A 26,808-nucleotide genomic window follows, 5' to 3' on the forward strand; every position below is an offset into this window, starting at 1 on the left:
ACTGACCTGATTAGAATAAGAATAGCGTTTTGATCCGAACAAGAATTGTTATCTACAAATGAAAATTGATTAATTTGTGATTGCAATCGGAATAGTGTAGAGCTAGTCTGCGTTTATTGCGGCGTGTATGTTGGTAGTGCCTGCGCGCATCTGTCTAAGATGTAACTTTTGTAAGTGTCTGCTAATACAAAGGAATCACTCCACGAATACACCATGATGGAAGAATCCCATTCAAGATCAGCAACAGTCCATCCATACAGCCATACATCCATTGTCTGCCGCTTGTCCGGGGATCGGGTCGCGGGGACAGCAGCCTGAGCAGAGAAACCCAGACGAGCTGTCCCCAGCCACTTCCTCCAGCAACAGGATTATAGCATTTTATCTTGAGTTCTCTCTTCAGAAAATCTCTGATTATAGTATCTTACGTGGGCAGTCTACACTTGTGAATCAGATGACCTAACTGCACTGACTAAATAACACAACGGCAGCATTCGCCACGATGGTTAGTTAGTGGGTGTGTACAGGTGGGCATTTTTACGACAGTGTAGAATTTCAGTTTGACCAATAGAGATCGCTATACTGCCGCTAAACTACCTTGTATCCCTTTAATAACTCAGTCTGATTGTAATTTAGCCAATAATCCGATCCTTTCAGTGCCATGTGACCCCACTGAGTGTCTCTAAATCCAGTTGTTTATACAACACTTGTTTTGTTTGACATATTTGAATTTTTTTGTGGGTAAAATGAATGAATTGTTTGTAAAGATAAAGGTTATTATTTGGTAGGAGCTGCAGTCGATGCTTGTGAGGGTGAATAAAGGACAAACGGATCACACGTATGGATGCGCACAGTCATTATAGAGCCCTATTTGGTGTAATTTACGCTGCAAAATATTTTGTTTTTGCAAAACTAGATGATACAGTCAGCTTTTGCATTGGTATATAATTTTATGTAAAATCGTCAACAGTGTGAGGTTTTGTTATTTTGACGGGAGAAAAATTACATTTCTGTCGCACTAATTTGTTTAATCAATTTTGTTTTGCTGGGAAACATAATTGGGAGACAAATTACCGTCAAATAAACATGATTTTCTCAGACGGGGCTTGGGCGGTAAGGATAAGAGAGCCGTAGCATCCCACATTCATCTGTTGTTTTACTTTATAATTACCTTTTATGCAAAGAGGAAGACTTTGTTGGATCTTTTGAATGTTGCATGTCAGTTAAACGCCGTAAACTTGAAACTTTTTGTCTTATCTCTGTCATCCAATACGAATTCTTCTTCGACTGCCTCCAGCTTCTGTTGGCGCATGTAATCTTTCACAGAGGGATTAAAGCACAATGGACTTTTTGATTGCATTTAATCAGACATCACAGTCTTGCTGTGTAGTGAACACCCAGCCCACTCACTGTTATGAATGCATCAACTCACAAGTTCAGGAAAAAAAAGTTAATTGCCCACTTGTCCATCTGTAGTTTTTATATATGAATGAAAATTGATTCTCTCCCTTATGAGAAACACACACAAACACACACATGGGTCATCCAAGTTGCTTAAGTTCAGCCTGACAAAGGCTGTGTTCGAAACCGCATAGTACATACTACATACTTCCATACTACATACTACATACTGCATACTACATACTGCATACTTCCATACTGCATACTACATACTACATACTGCATACTTCCATACTACATACGGCATACTGCATACTACATACTGCATACTGCATACTGCCATACTACATACTACATACTGCATACTTCCATACTACATACTACATACTGCATACTTCCATACTACATACTGCATACTGCATACTGCCATACTACATACTACATACTGCATACTGCATACTTCCATACTACATACTGCATACTGCCATACTACATACTACATACTGCATACTTCCATACTACATACTGCATACTTCCATACTAGATACTGCATATTTCCATACTACATACTGCATACTTCCATACTAGATACTGCATATTACATACTGCATATTACATACTGCATATTACATACTGCATACTAGATACTGCATACTTCCATACTACATACTGCATACTTCCATACTACATACTAGATACTGCATACTTCCATACTACATACTGCATACTTCCATACTACATACTGCATACTACATACTGCATACTACATACTACATACTAGATACTGCATACTTCCATACTAGATACTAGATACTGCATACTACATACTGCATACTTCCATACTAGATACTGCATACTTCCATACTAGATACTGCATACTTCCATACTAGATACTACATACTGCATATTTCCATACTACATACTGCATACTTCCATACTAGATACTGCATACTAGATACTGCATATTACATACTGCATACTATATACTGCATACTACATACTGCATACTTCCATAGTACATACTGCATACTAGATACTGCATACTACATACTGCATACTTCCATAGTACATACTGCATACTAGATACTGCATACTACATACTGCATACTTCCATACTAGATAGTACATACTGCATACTAGATACTACATACTACATACTGCATACTTCCATACTAGATACTGCATACTTCCATACTAGATACTACATACTGCATATTTCCATACTACATACTGCATACTTCCATACTAGATACCGCATACTAGATACTGCATACTACATACTGGATACTTCCATACTACATAGTACATACTAGAGACTGCATACTAGATACTGCATATTACATACTGCATACTAGATACTGCATATTACATACTGCATACTAGATACTACATACTGCATACTGCATACTACATACTACATACTGCATACTTCCATACTGCATACTACATACTGCATACTTCCATACTAGATACTACATACTGCATATTTCCATACTACATACTGCATACTGCATACTTCCATACTAGATACTGCATATTACATACTGCATACTAGATACTGCATATTACATACTGCATACTAGATACTGCATACTGCATACTTCCATACTAGATACTACATACTGCATATTTCCATACTACATACTGCATACTTCCATACTAGATACCGCATACTAGATACTGCATACTACATACTGGATACTTCCATACTACATAGTACATACTAGAGACTGCATACTAGATACTGCATATTACATACTGCATACTAGATACTACATACTGCATACTTCCATACTACATACTGCATACTGCATACTGCATACTACATACTGCATACTTCCATACTAGATACTGCATACTTCCATACTAGATACTACATACTACATACTGCATATTTCCATACTACATACTGCATACTGCATACTTCCATACTAGATACTGCATACTAGATACTGCATATTACATACTGCATACTAGATACTGCATACTAGATACTGCATATTACATACTGCATACTAGATACTACATACTACATACTGCATACTTCCATAGTACATACTGCATACTAGATACTACATACTACATACTGCATACTTCCATAGTACATACTGCATACTAGATACTACATACTACATACTGCATACTTCCATACTGCATACTGATCGATCAGACAGTATGCAGAGCGTTTACCCACAATGCATTTCGCTCCTGCCCGAGCCGAAATCAGCCGGCCTGAAGCTGATTTCTCTTAAGCTCTAAACTCTGTAAACTTTAGCAACATTTGAAACATTTTCAGGTGAGAAAGTAGTCGTTTAGATCCCCAACGTGTTGAAAACCTGACAAAATACCGGCTGTTTACAATTTTGTTCCCACGAATTCGGCGCTACTAAAGCTAGCCGCAGTGAGCAACGCACTTCCTGTTATTTTCACAAAATAAAATACCCGTTGCCTTTTATCATAGGGAAAGCCATTACGATACAATTGGTGCTTTTGTTTTGAAAACAGGAAGTGAACCTACCCTCGTTGTAGCTAGCTTGAAACTGCCGTTTTGACAGGAAATGACGTTCGGCGACGTCACGTTACGTTGCATCTTGGGTAGTTTGAGTATGAGTAGTAACCTCATGATGCATACCCAACATTTCGGAGAATCTGGTATGCATCCGGGAACTTCTCCCTTACTCAAACTCACATACTAACTAAAAAGTTAGCATGAGTAGTAGGAGAAGTATGCGGTTTCGAACACAGCCAATCACTCTCTGTAATGGGCTCCAAGCAGTGGTGGGTTGGAGCTAAGTTTGCTTAGTCATAACTCAACTGTATTATTCTTCCGGATGGTTTGGAACACGTCAAATGTAATTCTGAGGAGCACTTTGACGTATAATCGATTTTTCTGCTGCAGTTATCAAAGCCGGCCTTTTGACTGGGACTTTCTGTTTGTGTTTGGAAGTGATTTGTTGCCAGGCTTTAAACTGCAGGTGTAAACCTTCAGAGGAGGGTAATCCGCCACAGTAAACTCTCTCTGAGGGTCACGCACCTGGCATGTTGACATGTTGAGGTGTGGAAGTCTGATAGATGGTTGGTCATCAAATTTCTCTCCTACTTTGTTATTTAGGACAGTGTTTTTGCTCTATGTCCATTCATTTTATTGCTATATTTAAAATGAAATACAAGGTATAAATAGGCATTAAAACAGAGAACAAAAGTAACACCTTTGATAGTGCAAAGATGCTAAAATGCTACACTTATTGTACACTTTAAAGCGCTGCACTTACAATCAAAGACTTCAGTTTTTCCCTTTCCCATCAGTCCTGTCTGTGTCTCTCCAGAACACACGGATTAAAAAATGTGCAGAAGAAAATCTGAAGCATGTTCAACAAACCGTCAGCTCCTCTGATCCCAGCTGACTGTGGCCTGTTAGCCTTCAAGCTAACCAAGTTGCAGAATTTGCCTCGGAGGATCAATCCTCTATCGCCACATTTAGAATAGAGACTGAATAGCAGCAGTATTTGGGCTCATTAAACTTTTACTAAACTATTACTAAACTATTAAACTATTTTACTCGTTAAAAATGCATCTAAACTTTTGACTTTTGGCTGTGTCTCTATGACATCAGCCATCAGGAGTCAGACTCTTAGTGGGATTCGGTTGTTGACAAAGCTGCTGGTTGTGAAACTTGTGAATCAGCAGATTTATTGTGTAATAATTGCCATGATGACGGTTGATAAAATACTCTGTCTCCCTCTCTTTCTTAAGTCTCCAGATTTCCAGAGAAACCAAGAGGAACTCCCTGCTTCGTTGGACAATCTACGGCAGCTGATAGAAGAAAAAGTTGACATCCTACGATTCCCCCTTGCTGAGGACCAGCAGGTAAATTACAGGGAAAGAAAATAAATGAAAGTTGCTGTAACAAGTACATAAATAGTGTATTTAGAGTTTATCTGTTACGATATTACAAATGATATGCAACATGGGTCGAGCATGGACTGTATAAAATAGAGCTGAGCGAGTTAACTCGTTAATTATTTAACGCCGATAAATATTTTAACGCGCATTAACGCAGGTTTTATTAGTTATTTTATTTAGTAAAAGTCTGTTGCTCACAGGCTTTTATTTTGTAAAAGTCTGCTGCTCACAGGCTTTTATTTTGTAAAAGTCTGTTGCTCACAGGCTTTTATTTTGTAAAAGTCTGTTGCTGTCTGCTGTGGAACAGGAAAAGAAAGTAATCGGCGGATCCACCAAACCTGGAGAAGGGTACGGAACTTTTACTCGGCCGTTTTCATTTTAAAGTTCTTCCAGACGGCGGAGTCGACAGAACCAAAGTCATCTGTAAACTCTGCCAAGTTGAATTGTCTTCTCAGCGTAGTAGTTCCAGTCTAAAATATCACTTAAAGGCAAAACACACAACTGATAGCAGCAAGTCATTCAAGGAAACAGACAGTGGAGCGAGGCTTCTACATAAAAACTACAGAAAGATGCTGATGTTAAAAGTGTGTTTGCACAACAAATGTTATGGCACTTTCATTCATATGGCAGCACATTTAAAATAAAACTTAATGCTAAAAGCTATACGCTACTTTTGAATTCATTTTTGGATTCTGCGTACAAATGAGATTAATCAGGGAAATCATGTGATTAATTAGATTAAACATTTTAATCGTTGCCCAGTCCTAGTTTAAAACACAAATGTTTTACACTAATCTAAGACATTACACCTCCACTGAAATAAAACCTTTGCTGAAGTTAATGTTTTTCAGTCTTTGCTGGAGGGTACGAGGCTAATTGCTTGATACCGCCTTAACTGCATTCCGCCTACCGGTCCGTACGGGGCTTTGCTTTCATCAGCAACCTGAGGCCATGCTCAGACAGGTAGCTTTATTCCAGAGAATCAAATGATTCGTCAAAAGGTTTTAATGTCAGTTTGGGGAAGTTTTGAAGTTGTCATAAAGGCTGAAATACAGCTGTGTCAGGTTTAACTAATGAGCTTTTTTTTCCTGTTGACACGTTAGAATGAGTTACTGAGCGATGATGATGGTGAAAAAGCTTTTGAATGCTGCCAGTAAAAGTCTGAAAAACAAACCCAGACCCGGTTAGTCTCACGGACTGAGTCACATGGAAACAGACAGACAGATGAAGGGGTGGATTAGGGCGAGCTTCGTGTTCTGCCAGGATGACTCAGGCGGTCTGTTGTCTTTCAGCCTACAGCATCTCACCCAAGGACTCTTGTCACATCAACAAGTTCAGACTCAACCAGAATAGATCCTACCTCCTTCCACTTTGTCTTTATTAGCTGTGTGCTCGATCCTGCGCGTCGACTCGGCAGTTTTCAGAAGATTTCTCACTCTTTTGTGTCCTGATCGTCGTGTTACTGTCGAGAGCCGACATGTTTCTGAACAAAATGTTCATCAAATGTTCCCCAAGCTATCAGGGATGACTTACGGGATCTTTAGGGGTGTTTCACAGCAGTTCTTTATCAAATAAAATAAAATAAAACTTTATTTATATAAAGCACAATGTTTTATATTTATATTTATATTTATATTTAGCACAATGTGCACTGCTAAAGGTAATTATCAAATCAAATCAAATCAAATTTATTTATATAGCACATTTCATGCACAAAACAGTTCAAAGTGCTTTACATAAAATAAAAGCATTGCAGCAGGGAGTGGAAGAAGCATTAAAAATACATAAAATAATATAAAGAGAAACAAATAAAATAATTTAAATGAATTTAAAAACAAGCAACAGTCCAGATAAATTAAAGTAATTATGGTAGGAAAACTGAAAGTGTTGTCAGATGTCCCTTCTATGCTGTCGTTAAGGTCAATAGAAATAGAATAGAATAGAAAAATACTTTATTCATCCCCCTATGGGGAAAATTCAAATTAGTCAAGTAGCTAAAAAAAAAAAAAAAAAAGAAAATTCATATTTACAATGATTGTATATTAACAACAACAATAATAATACCAAATCTAATAAAAAATACTACTACTAACTCATAATAATAATAATAATAATAATAATAAATGACTAAATAAATAAATAAATAATAGGAGTGAAAGGCAGCGCGGCTAACTGGTAGCGTGTTTTCTCTCGGTATATATCAGTGGTTTCGTAGTCTTTAACGACTTCTCCGTCTCAGGATTCGGCGTGCGAGGAGAACACGGGCAGAGAGGGACTGCTGAGGTTTGCTGCTCTGAGTGGAGAGCTGACCTTTCACCTCCAGCAGCTGCAGGGACGGACCGAGCAGGAGCTCAGCAACATACAAGCACGGTGAGTGAATAACATCTGGGATGGAAATGTATTTTATTTATACAGCCCTTTACAGACTATCCTTACGGTGTACCAAAGTGCTTTACAGCAGGTAATAAATAAAGAGAAGAAGAAGTAAAAACAAATAAAACATATAGTGGGGGGGGCAAACTGCCACCTGTGATTCTTCTTTATCATCAATAAATTGACATCGGCAGATTATTTGTCCTCATTAACAGTGGGAACATGTCAAATTAAAAGAAAAGGGGGAAAAAAACATGAGAAAAGCATGAAATTTACATATTTAAGGAGCTCGCAACAGATTTGCTTAAACGATTGTTGCTTAAACTAGATCAATTAGTTATGGACTAAATAATGGACTTTTATTTAAAACGGTTTTGATGCAAACATGGCGACAGATGGACGATGCAACAGGAATTAGAAGCACAAGGTCAGAACAGGTTAAGATGTAAATGTTCTTTATTTCTACAGACAATCCTTACGGTGTACCAAAGTGCTTTACAGCATTAATAAATAAAGAGAGGAAGAAGTAAAAACAATAAAAAGAACAGTGAAAGCAATAAAATACAACAAAATCGAATCAGATAAAAGTGTCATCATACTACTGGGTATTAAAGCCATCCTAAATAAGTAGGTTTTTAGCCTAGATGTGAAGAGGCCCAGGTCAGAAATAAGACGCAGCTGGACGGGGGGCTTATTCCAGAGCCTGGGGGCAGCTTTGGGAAAAGGCTCGCTCACCCCAGGGTTTGTATTCTGACCTGGGCACTTCCAGCAGAAACTGATCTGCTGACCTCAGAGCTCTGCCAGGACTGTTAAAAGCTCAGATAAATACGACGGGGCGAGGCCGTTAAGAGCTTTAAAAACCAACATTAAAAGTTTAAAATCAGTTCTATAAAGGACAGGAAGCCGATGGAGGGAGTTAAGAACAGGAGTGATGTGCACACGTCTGTTGGTGTTGGTTAGAAGACGGGCAGCAGCGTTCTGCACCAGCTGAAGGCGGCTGAGAGAAGACTGGGAGACGCCCACATAAAGAGCATTAAAACAGTCTGACCTTGAACTTATTAGGGCATGGATGGCTTTCTCAAGGTGATGATGACTTAAAAACTTTTGAACTTTGGCCAGGAGACGCAACTGGAAAAAACTGGTCCTGACAACATTGTTCATTTGTTTGTCTGACCTCGGATCAAAGGTCAAATTTCTGACGGTTGAACTGAGCTTTGAAAACGAGGTGCCAAAGCCAGCCGTCACAGTATCCCCAAACACAATGCATTCAGTTCTGTCATCATTTAAAAGAAGAAAATTTTGGGCCAACCACTGCTTAATATCAGCAACACAGTTAAACAAAGAACATAGTTACTGTTTGGCTTCAATGGTAGATAAATGTGTAAGTCGTCTGCATAGTAGTGGAAAGAAAGGTTGTGCCCGGCTGTAATTGACCCAAGTGGTACCATGTACAATGAGAAGAGGATCGGGCCAAGAATAGATCCTTGAGGGATGTTTGGAATGTTTGGAACACGAAGGTATGCGCGGTATGAGGCTGTTCCATCCTCCTCCTCTTTCTACTTCTTCTTCTTCTTTTTAATTAGCATTTTGCTCCAGGCACTCAGGGGGGTGAAAGTTGAATTTCTTGTCTATTAGGAAATTGTCTTCTTTGTCTTCTAATGGAGACACTGATCGTAATCATATACATGGTATGTACGCCTCTTTAGGGCGTGTTGAAACTACAAGGTTGGCCTCAGTTGTTACTGTACACTGGTACACTGCCGGCTCTCCAGCATCTCTGAGGACGGTAAACAATGAAACACGTGGCCTTAAGAGGACAGCGTCCTTTCAAAAACAGGATCCGATGTTGTGAATATGGTTCGTCTCGTCGTTATGTGCAACGCAGCCCCCAGTTTCCAAAGTCAAATATCCAGAAATCTCTTTAAATCTCATGTTAGTTCTTTATAAAACTGGTCCGTTTGACCGTATCAGGACTTTCACTGGATCTCATAACAGCAGCAGGTTCTGCTTCTCTGGGAAAAACAAGATCCTGCCTGCCTGTGGCTGAAAGAATTAGGGATGGATAAGAGTAAAAATTAGGGTAAATTATTCTTTCATCCATTTGTTGTACTGTGTATATAAGGCACCTTCCCACTGTAGGAACCTTCTTCAGCTTAATGCCACACCGGCTCGCGGTCCGGTTGAAACCACTCTCTGACATTTCTGCTCAATCAGCTGGAAAACTTTTTGGTCTGGCACAGCGCCATCGAGCTCCCGCTGCACAGCCTCCTCACCAACACCGGAGAGCAGAGCCTGGAACCGGTCCTGAGTGCTTGGTACCCCAAGCAGAAGGGTTACAGACATGCTAACGGGTTCCATGGGAACGGGTTCCATGGGACCGGTACGCTCTGGTGGCAGTGGAAACACTGAAATAAGCGAACCGTTCTGAACCGACCCGTTCCGGACTGCATAGTGGAAACGAGGCTTAAAGGGATAGTTTGCCTCTTTTGACATGAAGCTGTATGACATCCCGTATCAGCAACATCATTTATTAACATTTTCTTACCCCCTGCTGCGTCCTGTGAGCAGAGTTCCAGCCTCGTTTTGGTGTTGATGAAAGTAGTTCCGGCTAGTTGGCTGGGGTTTAAAAAATAAAGCGTTTTGCTTCTCAAAACAAAAATGCGTTCAACAGAGTAATACATTTGCATCACTTTCACTTTTTAGTCTGAATGCAGCTCTGTGCTTATGTTACAGTTAATCTCTCCCTCTCTCTCTCTAATCAATCCTTTATTTAGTTACATCATTTCTAAGATTGTCTACATTGTCTTGTGGTGGTTGTGGTACACCAAAGATTTTAATGCGAAGTTGTCTGATCAGTCCTCAAAAACAGGCCCAACATGAAGCTGAATCCGTCTGAAAGGTGCGTCTCAGGTGCCATTTACACTAATCTGTTTCTATATCGTTTCTATCGCGGATGCACTGTCCATTTACATTAAAATACTGGAATACGACTTCATAGGTGGAAGGATTCAAAGACGCCGGAGCCCACGTAAGCATTCGCATATGATGCTGATTTTAGCAGTTGTAAACGGTGAGAAACGAGGATCCGCAGTGCAAGCCGTACATGGAGCGCCGCTTTTGGGTTAGACCGGCAAGAAGCAGCGCATGGTGGGACAATTTCGTGGACCAAGTTGTTGTCGCCGAAGAATAAATGATAAAGAATAAATAATAATGTGATGTGATGGCTGATTAGTCATGTGACTAGCGAATCAGCCGATCCCCGTTTCAGAGTAAACAGTTAGGCTTTTATTGAGAGGACAGCGACTTTGTGTGTAAATGTAAATAGTTTGCAAGACGCCGACACGAAGAAATGGTGAAATGAATTAACGTAAACAGAGCCTCAAACAATCCCTGCTGCCTGGCTGCAGGTGTGTTTAGGGATAAGAGCCTTAACCACACCTTCTGTGCTCTGTGTGTGCACATGGGGGGTAAAAACGGGGGCAAATTCATGCGTTTACCTTCTGCTCACTACACCACATACGTGTGAAGCAACTTTTCTGAGGCGCTAATTGTCCTTAGCAGGATAATCAGAGTGGCCTCCTGACGGAAATGTGTAAAACTAGCGCATCTCTGATCATGTTTGCCAAATTTAAAGCAAGTTATCAACATTTACAATTAATTTGCATCCATTTGTCTTTGGTGCAGAGGTCTCAAACTGCAGAAAAACCTGCTGCCACACCGGCACAGATCAGTTCGACACACCTGCTTTAGGTGCATTTGTAGATCAGTTCAGCTGTTTATCAGCTCGGCTGGTAAAACAATTATTTTTTTTATTGCAGTTTGAATGAAAAAGTGAAAGACGGCTTCAGTTGAGAGTAAATCCTCTGATTGCTGTAGGTGCTGCTGCCTCGCCCTCTTTGAACCCTCTCTCTCTGTGCTCATGACATCAACCGATCTCACTTTTTGTAGACGAGACGAGCTAAGACACATCTCAGGTGTGGCAGCAAACACACTCACAGTTGGGATCATATTCCGGGAAATCTCTCATTTCTCAACAATGCTGGATCCCAGCTCCAATGCCCTCATGAGGTGAGATAATTAGCTCCTTCTCCGTGGCGTTTTCCCTGAACACGGCGCCCACTTCTCCTATCCACTCGACTTACTGGAAGGGGAAGACGTCACCCTGCTTTCATTCTACTGAAGGAGGCTTTGCAGTATGTGGGGATGTGTGTTGGGTTGGGCTTTGGGAGGGAAAGATGAGGATAAAGGTGAGACTCCCAGGAACAGAAACATGGGGACCTTTCATTTCCAGTCTGTAACAATTAGTGATATCTGGTGGTCGGCTTTTACACAGCTTACATCTCTAATTTATTTCTTTTTTATAAATCTTTTTATTAGATTTTTCGTTCATATACAGCAGGGGTGGCCAACCAGTCAGAGACTAAGAGCCGCATTTTTTACTGTGTTACCACAAAGAGCTAGCCTGGGAATTCCCATGCTGCTTTGCGCGTGATTTCATTCACACTGCAAAGGCAGCCTGGAAACCACCGCCCTTATTTTTGCCTGAGTTAGGGAACCAATCACAGAACAGGAGGGGGGGGGGGGGGCAGCAAGACGATGACGTCGTCTATGCGCGACACCGAAGCTTGTAGAGTGTTAATCCAACATGGCAGCGGACACAACGTTACCGTTCGATGCAGCCTTAGAAAGTGTTTTAAGTAGCTTAGAACGCAAGTTTACTTTTAAAAAAGAGCAACGTTTGGTGTTGAAAGATTTCATTGCCAAGAATTTGTATACAGTTGAATTTCTGTCGCTCTACATACATCATCTGGTATAAGTGATACAATTGGCTATGAATCGCGCGCAAAGCAGCATGGGAAGAACCAGACGCCATCTGATAGACATTCGTAGCGCCCAATAAACGGCTCTAGGCATTCGTAAACCACGCCTCAAATACGAGAAAATGCACACCTAGTTCCCAGACCACCATCTCATCGAGATGTGGACGCGTCAGCCAGGCTAACAAAGAGCCACATTATTTTGAAAAATGACCGAATTCTCTCCGTTTTATCCGTCTGTTCTCGACTCGCTCTCTCGTCTCGGTCACGTGACGCATCGACGCTGATATTAAACCCACGAACCGAGCAAAATGAGTCAAAAACAGGCGTGTTTGGAAAGCTTCTGAGACAGAAGAAGAGGCTGTGACCACTAAGAAAAAGAAAGCTGCATTTTGAAGGCCATGTTTAAGCGTTACCATAGCGACCGGAGAGCGTTAGGAGGCAGAGAGGATGTTACGTCAGGAGGACGCTGCTAATAAAGTTACATACAAGTACACTGTGGTATTTAGTAAATATAATAATAAACTTCAATCCACTGAGTCTGTGTTAGTTGTATTATTTTATTTTGTAGTATTTATCCGCCTGAAAATATTGTCTGACATTAAACCGGTCCGTGGAGCAAAAAAAGGTTGGAGACCGCTGCCGTATTGAACTCAAACGAAGCGAACACGCACGTTAAAAAAAACACAAACACAAATTTTGACATGAACGTAAGAGCCGCGGCTTGGCCACCCCTGATATACAGCAACACTTGACAGATATAATGTATCTAGGTAGACTTATTAAAAGGTAGAAAGAGTATTGTCTTATGCTGAAAAACAACCAAGTTAACCTGAGCCAGAACGGCTTCAGTGACTGAACCTTAGTGACCCATTAACCCTTCCCACCCACTGATAGTAGAGGAAAAGAAAGTAAAACCCAGAAAAAGGAGAAAAAACAAACAAAACAGAAACAAAAAACAAGAAAAGAGGGGGGGCATCTAGTCACTTTCTGGGTAAATAGTAGTTCTGTCTAGATATTCGATAAAGGGTTGCCAGGTTTCGTTGAAAACATCACCAGAACCCGCAGGTGAGAATCTAACCTTCTCAAGTTTGATATGAGTTCGGACCTCCTTAAAGGCCTCGCTAAAATCCCAACATCCCTGCTCATCCAAGAAAAAAAAAAAAAAAAGCACACAATGATTATTTTGTCATTAAATTGCATCGTTTGTCAGGGAGTCATTCGATTTATTGCTTTGTGATTAGGCTGAATTACCAGAGTGGTCCCTCTATTTGTCAAGGGTTGATTTCTGCTCTGCAGTAATTGCTTTATAACCGAAAGAGCACCGAATGAATATCCCTCTTTTTAGATGACAGTTATATTTGCTTCTGGCTGCCTCCCAATAAGTTCGGACAGCGTTCACTTGTGGCGTTTAGAGGAGGCTGAGATTAATGTCTCGACAGTGTTTCACCACAGTGACACTGCAGCCATTATTATATCCACTTCCTGCTCTGTGTCTTATGTCACTCTAATTAAACGGGTCAATCCCTTTGACTCGATCGGCTACTTCCTCCCTTGATTATGACTCACATTCCTTCCACTTTTATCATTATTTTCAGAGAAATCTATCATTTAATAACATTTTTTATTTGGGTTGCCAGGTTGTTACCATGGTAGTTCAAAATCCAGTTGATATGACCATAATCTAAGTGAATAAAGAACCCTGAAACTTGCCAGTTACTCCTCGTTCAAATGCAGGGGCGGACTGGGGCAAAAAAGTGGCATTTACTACCTGACTGGCCCACTCAAGAGCCGGGGGGGCAGATGATGGAAGGTGGAACAAATATGTTGATTGTGGGGGACAAAAAAAATATGCATGTAAACATTATTGAAGAGATAATGACACATAATTTCATCTGAGGCCTTGATTAGAATTAATATATAATAGTTTTTATTAGGGCTGGGCGAGTTGACTCGTTAATTATTTAATGCCGATAATTATTTTATCGTGCATTTATGCAGGTTTTATTTATTTATTTTTATTTAAAAAAATATTTAACATTTTTTTCAGACTTTTATTTTGTAAAAGTCTGCTGCTGTCTGCTGTGGAACAGGAAAAGAAAGTAATCGGCGGCTCCACCAAACATGGAGAAGGGTACAGAACTTTTACTCGGTACTTTTGGATTCATTTTTGGATTTTGCGTACAAATGAAATTAATCGTGATTAATCAGGGAAATCATGTGATTAATTAGATTAAACATTTTAATCGTTGCCCAGCCCTAGTTATCACATTAAAGGCCAGCCCAACTACATTAAAACTCTTATTTATTTATTATTTTTTTAAATTTAAAGTCCCGGTACTCCCGATGGCCAGTCCGCCCTTGTTCAAATGGCTTTAATTCATAACACATTAAAGCTCTAAAAGGGACTCCGCTCTACAGTTAGTCTGATTTCTTTTTCTTTTGTTCTCTCTGTTGGTTTTTGAGGTACTTTACCAGCTCAGCGACGATTACAAGCGAGACGAAGCAGCATGAAAACACTTCACAGCGCTGATAATCCACAGACAATCTTCACACACCAGCAAACTTCTTTGTTATCGGAAGAATGGAAGAAGTAGTTTGCAAATCCGTGCATCCGGTTTACAAATGTGTGGACACGCCTGTTAGAAAGCAGTGACAGTAAATAGTCTAAATCTTTGCATTTTCTGGGTGAAAGGAAAAGTTTAACAGATTGTAAATTATGTAAACCATGGATTTAACTTTGGTCGACATTATCTTTCAGTGTATGAACTCTGTGTATTATTATGTGAAATTACGCGTCTTATCTTTTTATTTATGTGTGTAACGTGCTTTTATCTCACCTCCATCACATTGGGGTGAAGACATAAATCCAAGTCGGATACCTTGAGACCTTTGCGTCGTCATGGATACACATCACTGGTACATCACAGTGCTGATATTATCTCTTAGAGAGTCAAAATAAACCCTCAACATTGGATCTGCTGAATTTAAAGGCAACAGCGAAGCTGAACTAAATGCATTGTGGGTCAAAAGCTGGCACGAACAACTTAACACGTTGGAACAGACTACGTGGGATTGATGAAGCCTCGTTGTGACAGATTAGAGATCTCGTCTTCGGCTGTATTTTCCCATAAATGGAGGGATACAGAGTCCTTAGTCTGGTTACGCAACCAGAGTTCAGCTCGTTGCCAAGACCAACAGGCAGCCTGGCGGTTTGGAAAGCGCCCAGCTGAGCTTCATGTTCTTTTTGTTCGTTCTTCTTCGTGTGCGGATAAACCGGCGAGTCGATCAGCAGGATGGGAAAGCACAGAGGCCGAGCTGTTGGATCTCATTCTGCTGAATCCAACCAAGAAAAACCTTATCTGTGATCATAGATACCATCATTTATGCTCATGAATTACTGCTTGGAGTGAGTGAGTTTGTCTTGCTGTGGGAAGGTTTGCACTAAAAGCTGCTCGTCAGGGGCTCTGACTGTAAGTGAAGGTTACATTTAAAGCAGTATCACTCATCTACACATGAAATATTGTCCTGTTTGCTCCGTTATGACTTTTAAAAACAACTAGAATTCTGTGTTTTCCTGGAGAAGAAAAGCAGCTACAGGACGTGCAGTCTTTCTTTCACTTTCTTTATGTCGCCTTTCTGCTTTTCCGTTGATTGTTTTTTCTTTTCTTTGCTCTGTTTGTGCCTTCCTGCCCACTGTCTCCCCAAACATGATTTTTCTGAATATCTTCCTTCTCTTGCATAGCAGCCGTAATGTTTATGGTTATTGGTTGGTACTTTCGTGTTGGGGATTCTACGCTCAGCCGGTCTTCTTTCTCAGGATGGGTTGGTGATTCTGAATTAGTTTGTAGTAGGGCTGGGCAACGATTAAAATGTTTAATCTAATTAATCGCATGATTTCCCTGATTAATCACGATTAATCGCATTTGTACGCAAAAGTAGCGTATAGCTTTTAGCATTTAGCTTTATTTTAAATGTGCTGCCATATGAATGAAAGTGCCATAACATTTGTTGTGCAAACACACTTTTAACATCAGCATCTTTCTGTAGTTTTTATGTAGAAGCCTCGCTCCACTGTCTGTTTCCTTGAATGACTTGCTGCTATCAGTTGTGTGTTTTGCCTTTAAGTGATATTTTAGACTGGAACTACTACGCTGAGAAGACAATTCAACTTGGCAGAGTTTACAGATGACTTTGGTTCTGTCGACTCCGCCGTCTGGAAGAACTTTAAAATGAAAATGGCCGAGTAAAAGTTCCGTACCCTTCTCCATGTTTGGTGGATCCGCGGATTACTTTCTTTTCCTGTTCCACAGCAGACAGCAGCAGACTTTTACAGAATAAAAGCCTGTGAGCAACAGACTTTTACAAAATAAAATAAATAATAAAACAGGAGTGGTTTGTGGCGTAGTGGGTTGAGCAGGCGCCCCATGTACAGAGGCTATAGTCCTCGCTGCAGCTGGCCCCGGTTCGGGTCCCACATCGGACGGCCCTGTGCTGCATGTTGTTCCCCCTCTCTCTGCCCCCTGCTTCCTGTCTCTCTGAACTTTCCTATCCATTAAAATAAAAAAAGCCTGCGTTAATGCGCGATAAAATCTTCATCAGTGTTAAATAATTAACTCACCCAGCCCTGGTGGACACACATCACTTATCATTCTAATTACCTGTAAATCACTTCGGTGTGTCTGCTTACACCTGCAAACAGTTTTATTTGTGCTCGTAAATGCACGTGTCAGAATCCTGACACCGTTTGAATCAGACCTGCGGATGAGATGACATTAATATTCATGATCGTTTACATGCAGCTTTACAGCGTCACCTTTTGTGCACGACAGAAACACTTTGTGGAGTAGATTTTATTCATGGGAACGGATCCTCTGTCTGTTATAAACACACACACACAGGCAGCGTAAAGCCGACACAGTGTGAATTGCATGTGACAGGCTGCACATCATGAGATACGTTAATGTAAGAAAAAATAAATAACACCCACACATTCTTCACCTGCAATTATGGAGTGAAATGTGTTTGTCACATAATTATGGAGCCCTGTTCACGCTTTTCTGTACGTAAGCACCTAATCAGAACACACCGACAGCTGGCAGGCCGCACTGTGTGTGTGTATGTGTGTGTGTGTGTGTGTGTGTGTGTGTGTGTGTGTGTGTGTGTGTGTTGGTGTGTCAGAGGCACATTGTTGCCATGTGGGTTAGTATATTCTAGTTTCCATGTCCACATGTGTGCGATGTATGTGATTCACACACATACTCAGAAGCACACAGAGATTTTCATTGGTAATTACTCTCCTTTCACTGCGATGGATGATAATCCTTTCCACTTGTGTGTCTCACACACGTGCACACGGTTCTTATTAATGAAGCAATCTGATTGGTTAGGATCAGACATGATTGACAGGCGACAGAGTAGCACATTTAAATGAACCTCAGTAGTTTTTCCGTGCTGACTATGTGGATTTCTAGATGTTGAACGCTGCATTCTCACTCTGAACTGATCAAACACTGATGCAATAGGGATTTAAAGGGATAGTTCGCCTCTTTTGACATGAAGCTGTATAACATCCCATATCAGCAACAACATTTCTGAACATCTTCTTACCCCCTGCTGCGTCCTGTGAGTTCCAGCCTCGTTTTGGCGTTGATGAAGGTAGTCCGGCTAGTTGGCTGGAGTTTAAAATAAAAAAAGGGGTTTTGCTTCTCAAAACAATATGCGTTCAACAGAGTAATACATTTGCATCACAAAATCGTTCTCCAGGAAAAAGTCAGACCTCACAATCGTTTGGCCTATTTTCTCTCTCTTCGTATCACTGCCTGCTGTGTAGACCGTGCAGACCGAACAGCAAATACAGAGGGAGAGAAAATAGGGCCAAGAGATTGTGAGGTCTGACTTTTTCCTGGAGAATGATTTTGTGATGCAAATGTATTACTCTTTTGAACGCATATTGTTTTGAGAAGCAAAACGCTTTATTTTTTAAACCCCAGCCAACTAGCCGGAACTACTTTCATCAACACCAAAACGAGGCTGGAACTCTGCTCACAGGACGCAGCAGGGGGTAAGAAGATGTTCAGAAATGTTGTTGCTAGTATGGGATGTCATACAGCTTCATGTCAAAAGAGGCGAACTATCCCTTTAAGTGCTCTGGGTTAGGTTTAGGGATTAGGGGGTGGTGGTCATAAAGCCCCTAAAACCGGAGTATTAGGAGCCATTTTGAGGGCTAGATGGTTGGGATGGCCGATGGGAAGGTCTGAGAGGAGGAATTTGGATTGGGCCATTGTACTGACACAAGTTCTGCAGTTTACAGACGGCACAAACTGAAAAGGTTACAAGTTTTTCGTTAAAGTTCACAGCATTTTACTTCGAACATGCATCCATACTAAGGCAAACTATGTTCTCTACTTAGGTTTACCCAAGTACTGTGAGCTCTGGGGTTAGGGTTCTCCTTCAGCATCATTTTCCGATGCACAGAGAACTTATCTATAGCTGCATCTTCCCAGGGAAAGGATATGCATTTGGAAGCAGGTACTGACAGGGCATCCGTGTTTGACTCATTGAGAACAAAAAAACGGTTAAAAGTGCTCGAATCCGCCACGAATTTCCCAGAATCCGGTGACACAGACTGAAAAGGGGCAGTTTAAAGTTTTTCGTGGAAAGCAAACCAGCTGAGTTTCAACACGATGCTCAAATATAGTTGATGTACATGACTATAGATTAGGGCCGGCACGGTATATGTATTCGTACCGAACCGTCACGGTACGGGGGTCACGGTTCGGTACGCGCATTTCCACGCAGAATACACACGGTACCGAAGTTTAATATTGATCTGAACGCGTAACTGTTATTTTGCAAGAGTTTCCTTCAGGACCCATTTAAACACTGCGACATGCAAACTCTGATTGGTCCGTAGAGATATACGCTTTCGGACAGAGTAGTTATAAGAACGCAGTTATCAGAACTGTCCTACTCGAATTTCGTTCTGATAACTGTCCTTCCCCAGCGGAGCTGTTTCAGTCTGTATTCGCACATGAGTCGGGACCTGATAGGGACTGATGCGCCGCGCGCAGCCGTCCGCGTCAGTGACGTGTTAGCCGTTAGCCGTTTAGCGCCACATTCAACACCAAAACGGAACAAAACAAAACCCGAGAGAAGAAAAAAACACCACAAAGAAGCTAACATGGAGAGCGGGGAGGCCACCGTGTTCTGGTCTGCATGATGGTGATATTAATCATGGCGTCTAATATTGAGGCTGGAAGAGCTCACAGAGAGAGTCAGGATCAAGCGCAGGCGATACTTCTTCATTTCATGAAGGAAGAAAGGAGAGCAGCGCGCCGCAGACAAAGGAGACAACGTGTAAGTTTAACTTATTAAACACGCGCCGGTTCTGTCTGTGTGGTATGATGAAACATTTCAGCCGTGATAGCATGACATGGGGCGCAGCTACCGACCACCACACACCTCCATCAGGTGTGTTCTATAGAAACCATGAAAAGACCCGACCAATTACGTCTCCCAAATTTTATTACAACAACCCCTGGAAACGAATACATGCAGAGCGAAAAAAATTACCGAAGCAATTGGAATTTACATCGCATCTGCTATGCGCCCATATTTCACTGTAGAAGAGGCAGGATTCAGATATCTATTATGCTCGAACCTCGCTACACGCCTCCTTCGGCACTGTACCGAAAATGTACCGAACCGTAGGGTCCGTACCGAGGTACGTACCGAACCGTGAGTTTGTTGTACCGTTCCACCCCTACTATACATGTACATCAACATGTATATACATGTTAGTTGATGTATATGATTTGATATATGAGTTGATTAACATAGTTATAGTTTATGTACATGAAAACAGCAAGAAGATCTTTAAAATCTGTGGAAACAAGTGGAAGTGAGACGGAGGCAGCTGGACAGTTATGAACAACAAAGGTAACTCTGTTTCTTCCCACTCTGCAGAGTGAGTGAGGATCAAACATTAACTCGTGTCCTCGTACCATCTCAGGTTTCCGTCCTTTTCTCACAATGCACAGTGGAATCAACGAGCTCGCCTGATAACCTCATTAACAGAATATTGATATATTTCTCTGAGGGCCTTTTGTGTTTGGCGCAGCTCCATCGTTTTATGCTGTTTGTACTAATTTGTCTTATTTCATCAAAGGCTTCTCAGATGAGCCTCTTCTTCGTCCTCACAAACAAAACACTTGTTCATCTCTTATCTTCTGCTCCTCTGACTCCGTCTTACAGAGGTTTAGTGCCTCCCAGTGGACAGATGGGTAATTACAGGCGGTCGGTGTGAGCATAGATGCATTGATGCTTCTGTGAAAACTAGTTTAACGACTAATACTACAAATATTAGGGTTGCTTTTGCTGCTTTAGTGCTATTGTAGAGTAACAATGCTTATTGCACCTCCCTACAAGTACTACTGTGACAATCAGATCTAGTATTACTAACAAAGTCTTTTTACTGCTACTCAGAGGTGGGTAGAGCAGCCAAAAATTGTACTCAAGTAAAAGTAAAAGTAGTCATCCAAATAATTACTTGAGTAAGAGTAAAAAAGTGCTCGGTGAAAAAAACTACTCAGGTACTGAGTAACTGTTGAGTAACGTCTGATTTATTTGTTAACACAAGCATTCATTTAGACAGACAAAAATACTAAATAATCATCTTTAGGCAAATTAGAGTTCATCCAATTGATAAAATAAATTAAAATGAATTCATTAATTACAAAATAGCTTAAATTAAAATAATTCAGGTAAATTTAAGAACTTCAATAAAAAATAAAAGAGACTTAGGAAATGTTTAAAACATATGTAACCCATATGTAACCTAAAAAACAAACATTCACCTATCCATGGGGGGAAAAACGAGTTTAGGAAACTTAGCGCTACATGTTTCCTCAAGTTAGATGTTGAGTTTCTGCTGAAATGTGCGTTTGTTTTGGTTGACACAGAAGACACATAATGTAGCTGCTGTTTCTCACTCTTTGTAAGGTAAACATGCTTTCAGTATGAGGCCTCGTCTGCGTCTTCATTTCCCACCGTTGGTTCTGACATTTTTCATCTGTTTCTTTCTTTGTTTGCTACGACTGCTAATGCTAAAGCTAACCCGTCCCGCCGCTGAGATTGAGTACGGTCACGTGACCAGACTGCACGGCTGCGTCTGATTGGTGGAACACAGTCAGGTGGTAGTAAAAGTTGGCAATGCTGTGTATACACTGGAAAAAATCAAACTCTTACCAAGTATATTTGTCTCATTTCTAGTCAAAATATCTCATTACACTTAATATAAGACACAACTGCCTAACAAGCACCATTTCAGCCAGATATAGGGACTTGTTTGAAGACAATACATCTTGAATATCTTGTTAAATGAAAAAGTCTTAAAAACAAATTGTTTTGAGTCACATATCACATGAAACAAGCTTTTTTTTTCGTTTGAAGAGGTTTTTAAGCTAATTTCAAGATCACTTTTATCTCAAAAGTCCCAAATATCACATTTTATTTCAAGAAATCTTGACATGCTGATTTTCACTCGTTCCATCGGCAGATTTGTTTTGCTTATTTCAAGCAAAAACGTCTTGTATTTGTTGTTTTTTTACTTATTTTTGGAGGGGCATTTTTTCCAGTGTAATGTTGTAGTTGTTGGCACTAACAACTTGGAACACGGATGGAGTCAACAGCGCTGAACGTGGTGGTTGCAGCAGCTGAGTGTGGTTTTAGATATTTGGCTACTGTTCACTTAAAGAGTGCAGTAACCTCTGAACCATTATCAGCTGTTAAGCTCAGTTTGTGCAAATGAAATAGTTTTTCTTACAGTTTTATGTCAAATAGGCCCAGTTTGCTTTAAAAAAGACCCGACCGTCAAGAACTTTCATGATGTTCTTGGACAGATTTGGTCAGTTTGAAGCATCAAAGCTCTTTCAGTCATTGTAAAGTTCCAACTGTCTTCTCTCAGCTGCTATAAAACAAACAAAGAAGTAAAAGGTATGTTCTGCCTCATCCCTCGCATTGAATCTACAAGCTCAGGTTATGAGCTTGGATAAAACAGCAGCATTCAGTTGGTACTTTCGGAAATAAACTGAAATATTATGTGGATTCGGTCTGTCTGTAAAAGTGAATCCTTCTTAAAAAGCTCATTTCCACTAAACCTGAATCTATTGTCTGTGTCGTCAGACTCTCTCAGATCGAAGGCCGCCAGCAGCAGCTGACCACTGAGCTGTCTGATCTTCAGGAGAGGAAGAAACGGACAGAACACGAGCTGAAGAGAAGCTCCTGCCTTCAAACATCCACCGTAAGTGACCACAGTGGCAAAATGATGTCATGCACTGAGCTCAGTGACATAAAAAAAGATGATTAGCATGATGCTGCATTAGCGTGACCAGTATTAAACATCTAACAGCACTTCTACCAATTTATTTATTTAAATCTATGTTCAGCACATTCCACACCTGCAAAGATCTGTTCCCACAGAGCAAATGATGCAATGCATCAGATCACATGATCACCTGACTCGTCACTTTAGTGTTTGTTTGCGCATTTGTCAGCTTTTCGTTGCAATCGTGCCGTTTCTTTTGCATGAATTGGGACGCTGTGTAAAATATTAGCTCATCTTGAATTTGATGGCAACAACGTGTATCAGAAAAAGGGCCGAAGTTCTTCAGCCTCATTAATTAATGCAAATTAATTTCCCACTTTGTGTTTTAAAAAGTGCTATTTCCCTCCATTAAGATTGCAGGTCTCTAAAAAAAAAATAAAAAATCAAACTACACACTTTAAGAATTTGATATGATGCCTTGGGTTTATTTTATATTTATATATCATACTATTTTGAAATTCCCCTCGCAGTCAAAAACTATAAAACGGATCCAAACATGCATACATTTACCCATTAAAGATGACCTGTGCAGTGATAAACTAAGCCGAAAATTACCTTGCTGCCCAGAAATCACACACAACCTCACTTCACTTTCCAAATCCAGTTTCCAGAAAACTAAGTCAAGCTCCCGCTCATGATTCTAAACAAATGAAACGCAGGAAGTAGTATTCCTCTTGGAATTGATGGGTGACGTTTGATTAAAAAACCATAACGCAGTTTCAAGTGACATCAATTAATTTATAATGAAATTTCAGAAAATGTGTTGAATACAAATCTAATTTCTAATTTAAAAAAAGAAGCAAGAAAAGAAAAAAATGAAAGAAAAAGGGCCGAAGAAGAAACTACTGGGGGAACATGTTGGTGCAAATTCCATTGATTGGCAACGGATCAGTAACATGATCGGGTATAAAAAAATTGTAAAAATCTGTTGAATGCATCACATTCACACAGTTACAGCAAACACCACGAAGCATGGAGGAATAAAATAAAGATAAACTAGCAGGTAACATCACCGTTACAGGTGTGAAGCTAACCGGCACTACTTCCTGTTTTACTGGTTTCAACATAAAAGCACGTATTTCAAAATAAATTTAAAAAAAAACTGCTGCATTTACAGCCAAGTTGAATTGTCTTCTCAGCGTAGTAGTTCCAGTCTAAAATTTCACTTAAAGGCAAAACACACAACTGATAGCAGCAAGTCATTCAAGGAAACAGACAGTGGAGCGAGGCTTCTACATAAAAACTACAGAAAGATGCTGATGTTAAAAGTGTGTTTGCACAACAAATGTTATGGCACTTTCATTCACATGGCAGCACATTTAAAATAAAGCTAAATGCTAAAAGCTATACACTACTTTTGGATTCATTTTTGGATTCTGCGTACAAATGCGATTAATCGTGATTAATCAGGGAAATCATGTGATTAATTAGATAAAAAAAAATTAATCGTTGCCTATAGCCCTAATTAAAATAAAACATTTTTAAACCTTTTTGGATATCATGAGATGCAAAACGCAACAAAAAAGACCCAAAAAGGAGCTAGGACCTTATATTGGACAATTATGGGACGATATTTCTCTCCCAAAGGTCCAATAACTGATCATCTCGGTTGCCAGATGTTGATGGACTTTTATTATAAATGTAAATGTAAATGTATTTTATTTATACAGCCCTTTACAGACAATCCTTACGGTGTACCAAAGTGCTTTACAGCAGGTAATAAATAAAGAGAAGAATAAGTAAAAACAATAAAAGAACAGTGAAAGCAATAAAATACAACTAAATCAAATAAGATAAAAGTGTCATCATACTACTGGGTATTATAAGCAATCCTAAATAAGTAGATTATAAGAAAAGGGCAGGTTCCACATGTTACAAAGCTGAATAAAAGACTGTTACAGATGCTGAGAGATGTCAGCAGCCCCCTTTAAGCCTGTTGGTGAAAATGTTCTCCATTATCTTCCATCACAGTTTAAACTACGTGCTTCTCGGGAGCTTCAGGCCTTCATCGCAGAGCGTTTGGCCCAATCTGAGAAGCTGGTGTTCCAGGAGCAAGCACTGAGCGCGCTCCGTAACCTGCTGACCCAAGACCTACAGAAATACCAGGAAGAGACTCAGAAACTCAACTGTTTCACCCAGAAAATACTCGGAACATCCCAAAGGTGCCCAAATCCCCATTCTGGTTACAAATACCTGACTGGAAATGATTGTTTTATTGTAGCTTTGATTTGTTGGGCAGTACTTGTTGAGGTTTGATGTCTTTAAACATGTAAGTATTATTGTTCTCACAGGTCAAACACAGAGGAAACCTTCACCGGCACACAGAGCGACAGCAACATGCAGGGAAAGAACGAGACGGAACAGGAACACAACACGGTACGGTTAAACTAAATACCTAAAATCATTCCTCAGCAGCTAGCCCATCATCAACGCCTCCACTGACCTTCTGCACCAACATAAATGTAATGTGGAGCACTGCAAATACTCTGAGGAGGCAAATGTAATCGGGTGCTGGACTGTGTGTTTTTAAAGAATGAAGCGTAGCAAGAACAAACAGCATATTCAATTCAATTCAATTCTTTATTTCAGACCCAGGGGGATCCATATCACACATAAAAAACATCACATCAAACATCATAAAACATCAAAAGTAGTTAAAAACAGAAGAACAATAAGAAAAAAAGAAAATAAAACACAGAGATATTGCATAGCTCACTATCTCATATACAGGCATAGAAGTCCTCTGGAGACGCTTGGGGTTGATGGAGGTCTCACAAATCCTGTAGATAGCTGGCATCCAGACTTTGTGGTTAGGTTTGACAGCAAATACTCTTAATGGTTTCATTTAAGTGTTTTGTCAATCATTTCACAAGTAGGGGAACTTTTAAGGGGTCAAATTAGCAACAAATTTGCATAATAAGCTAATGTTGCTACTGTTTGAGCAAAAATAAGCAACAAAGTTAAACATGTGAAGACAAATAGCTCAGTGCAGGTAGATGACCATCACTGTGCCACAGATGGTTTCATTTAAGTGTTTTGTCAATCATTTCAGAAGTAGGGGAACTTTTAAGGGGGAAATTCACAAAAAAAATAGCATTAGAAGCTAATGTTGCTACTGTTTGAGCAAAAATAATCAAAGTTAAACATGTGAAGACAAATAGCTCAGTGCAGGTAGACAAGCATCATTGTGCCACAGATGGTTTCATTTAAGTGTTTTGTCAATCATTTCCCAAGTAGGGTAACTTTTAAGGGTCAAATTGGCAAGCAGTTAGCATTAGAAGCTAATGCACTGGATAAAAAATCAAAGTCTTACCAAGTATATTTGTCTCATTTCTCGTTAAGATATCTCATTACACTTAACATCAGACACAACTGCCTAACAAGCACCATTTCAGCCAGATATAGGGACTTGTTTTAAGACAATACATCTGGAATATCTTGTTAAATGAAAAAGTCTTGAAAACAAATTGTTTTGAGTCACATATCATATGAAACAAGCTTTTTTTTCATTTGAAGAGGTTTTTAAGCTAATTTCAAGATCACTTTTAACTCAAAAGTCCTAAATATCACATCTTATTTCAAGAAATCTTGACAAGCCGATTTTCACTAGTTCCATTGGCAGATTTATTTTGCTTATTTCAAGCAAAAACGTCTCATATTTGTTGCTTTTCTTACTTGTTTTCCAGTGTGTTGCTACTGTTTGAGCAAAAATAATCAACAAAGTTAAACATGTGAAGACAAACGGCTCAGTGCAGGTAGATGAGCATCACTGTGCCTTTGTCTACCTGTTTGTGTGTCTGGCATCGGTCCAGCTGTTGTCAGTCTCCCTCACACAGTCAGAGAAGATGCAGAAGAAACATCTGCCTGCTCATCTGGCTCTGTCTGTCACACACACACACAGATGCAGACACACACACACACACCACACAC

At 40.1% G+C, this 26,808-nt stretch overlaps 1 protein-coding gene across 1 annotated transcript in view; it reads left to right on the top strand.

The window, feature by feature from the left end:
- The window catches only part of LOC142372419 (uncharacterized), a 78,309-nt gene that overhangs the window by 23,757 nt on the left and 27,744 nt on the right, over positions 1-26,808 (top strand). Inside the window, exons 2-6 of the mRNA XM_075455318.1 lie at positions 5,152-5,265; positions 7,541-7,671; positions 22,677-22,794; positions 24,850-25,040; positions 25,170-25,254. Of these exons, the coding sequence (XP_075311433.1) occupies positions 25,216-25,254 (39 nt within the window). The 5' untranslated portion in view covers positions 5,152-5,265; positions 7,541-7,671; positions 22,677-22,794; positions 24,850-25,040; positions 25,170-25,215. The remainder of the gene's footprint in view (positions 1-5,151; positions 5,266-7,540; positions 7,672-22,676; positions 22,795-24,849; positions 25,041-25,169; positions 25,255-26,808) is intronic.

This window comes from Odontesthes bonariensis, chromosome 22 (assembly GCF_027942865.1).
Source record: "Odontesthes bonariensis isolate fOdoBon6 chromosome 22, fOdoBon6.hap1, whole genome shotgun sequence".
Lineage (NCBI taxonomy): Eukaryota > Metazoa > Chordata > Actinopteri > Atheriniformes > Atherinopsidae > Odontesthes > Odontesthes bonariensis.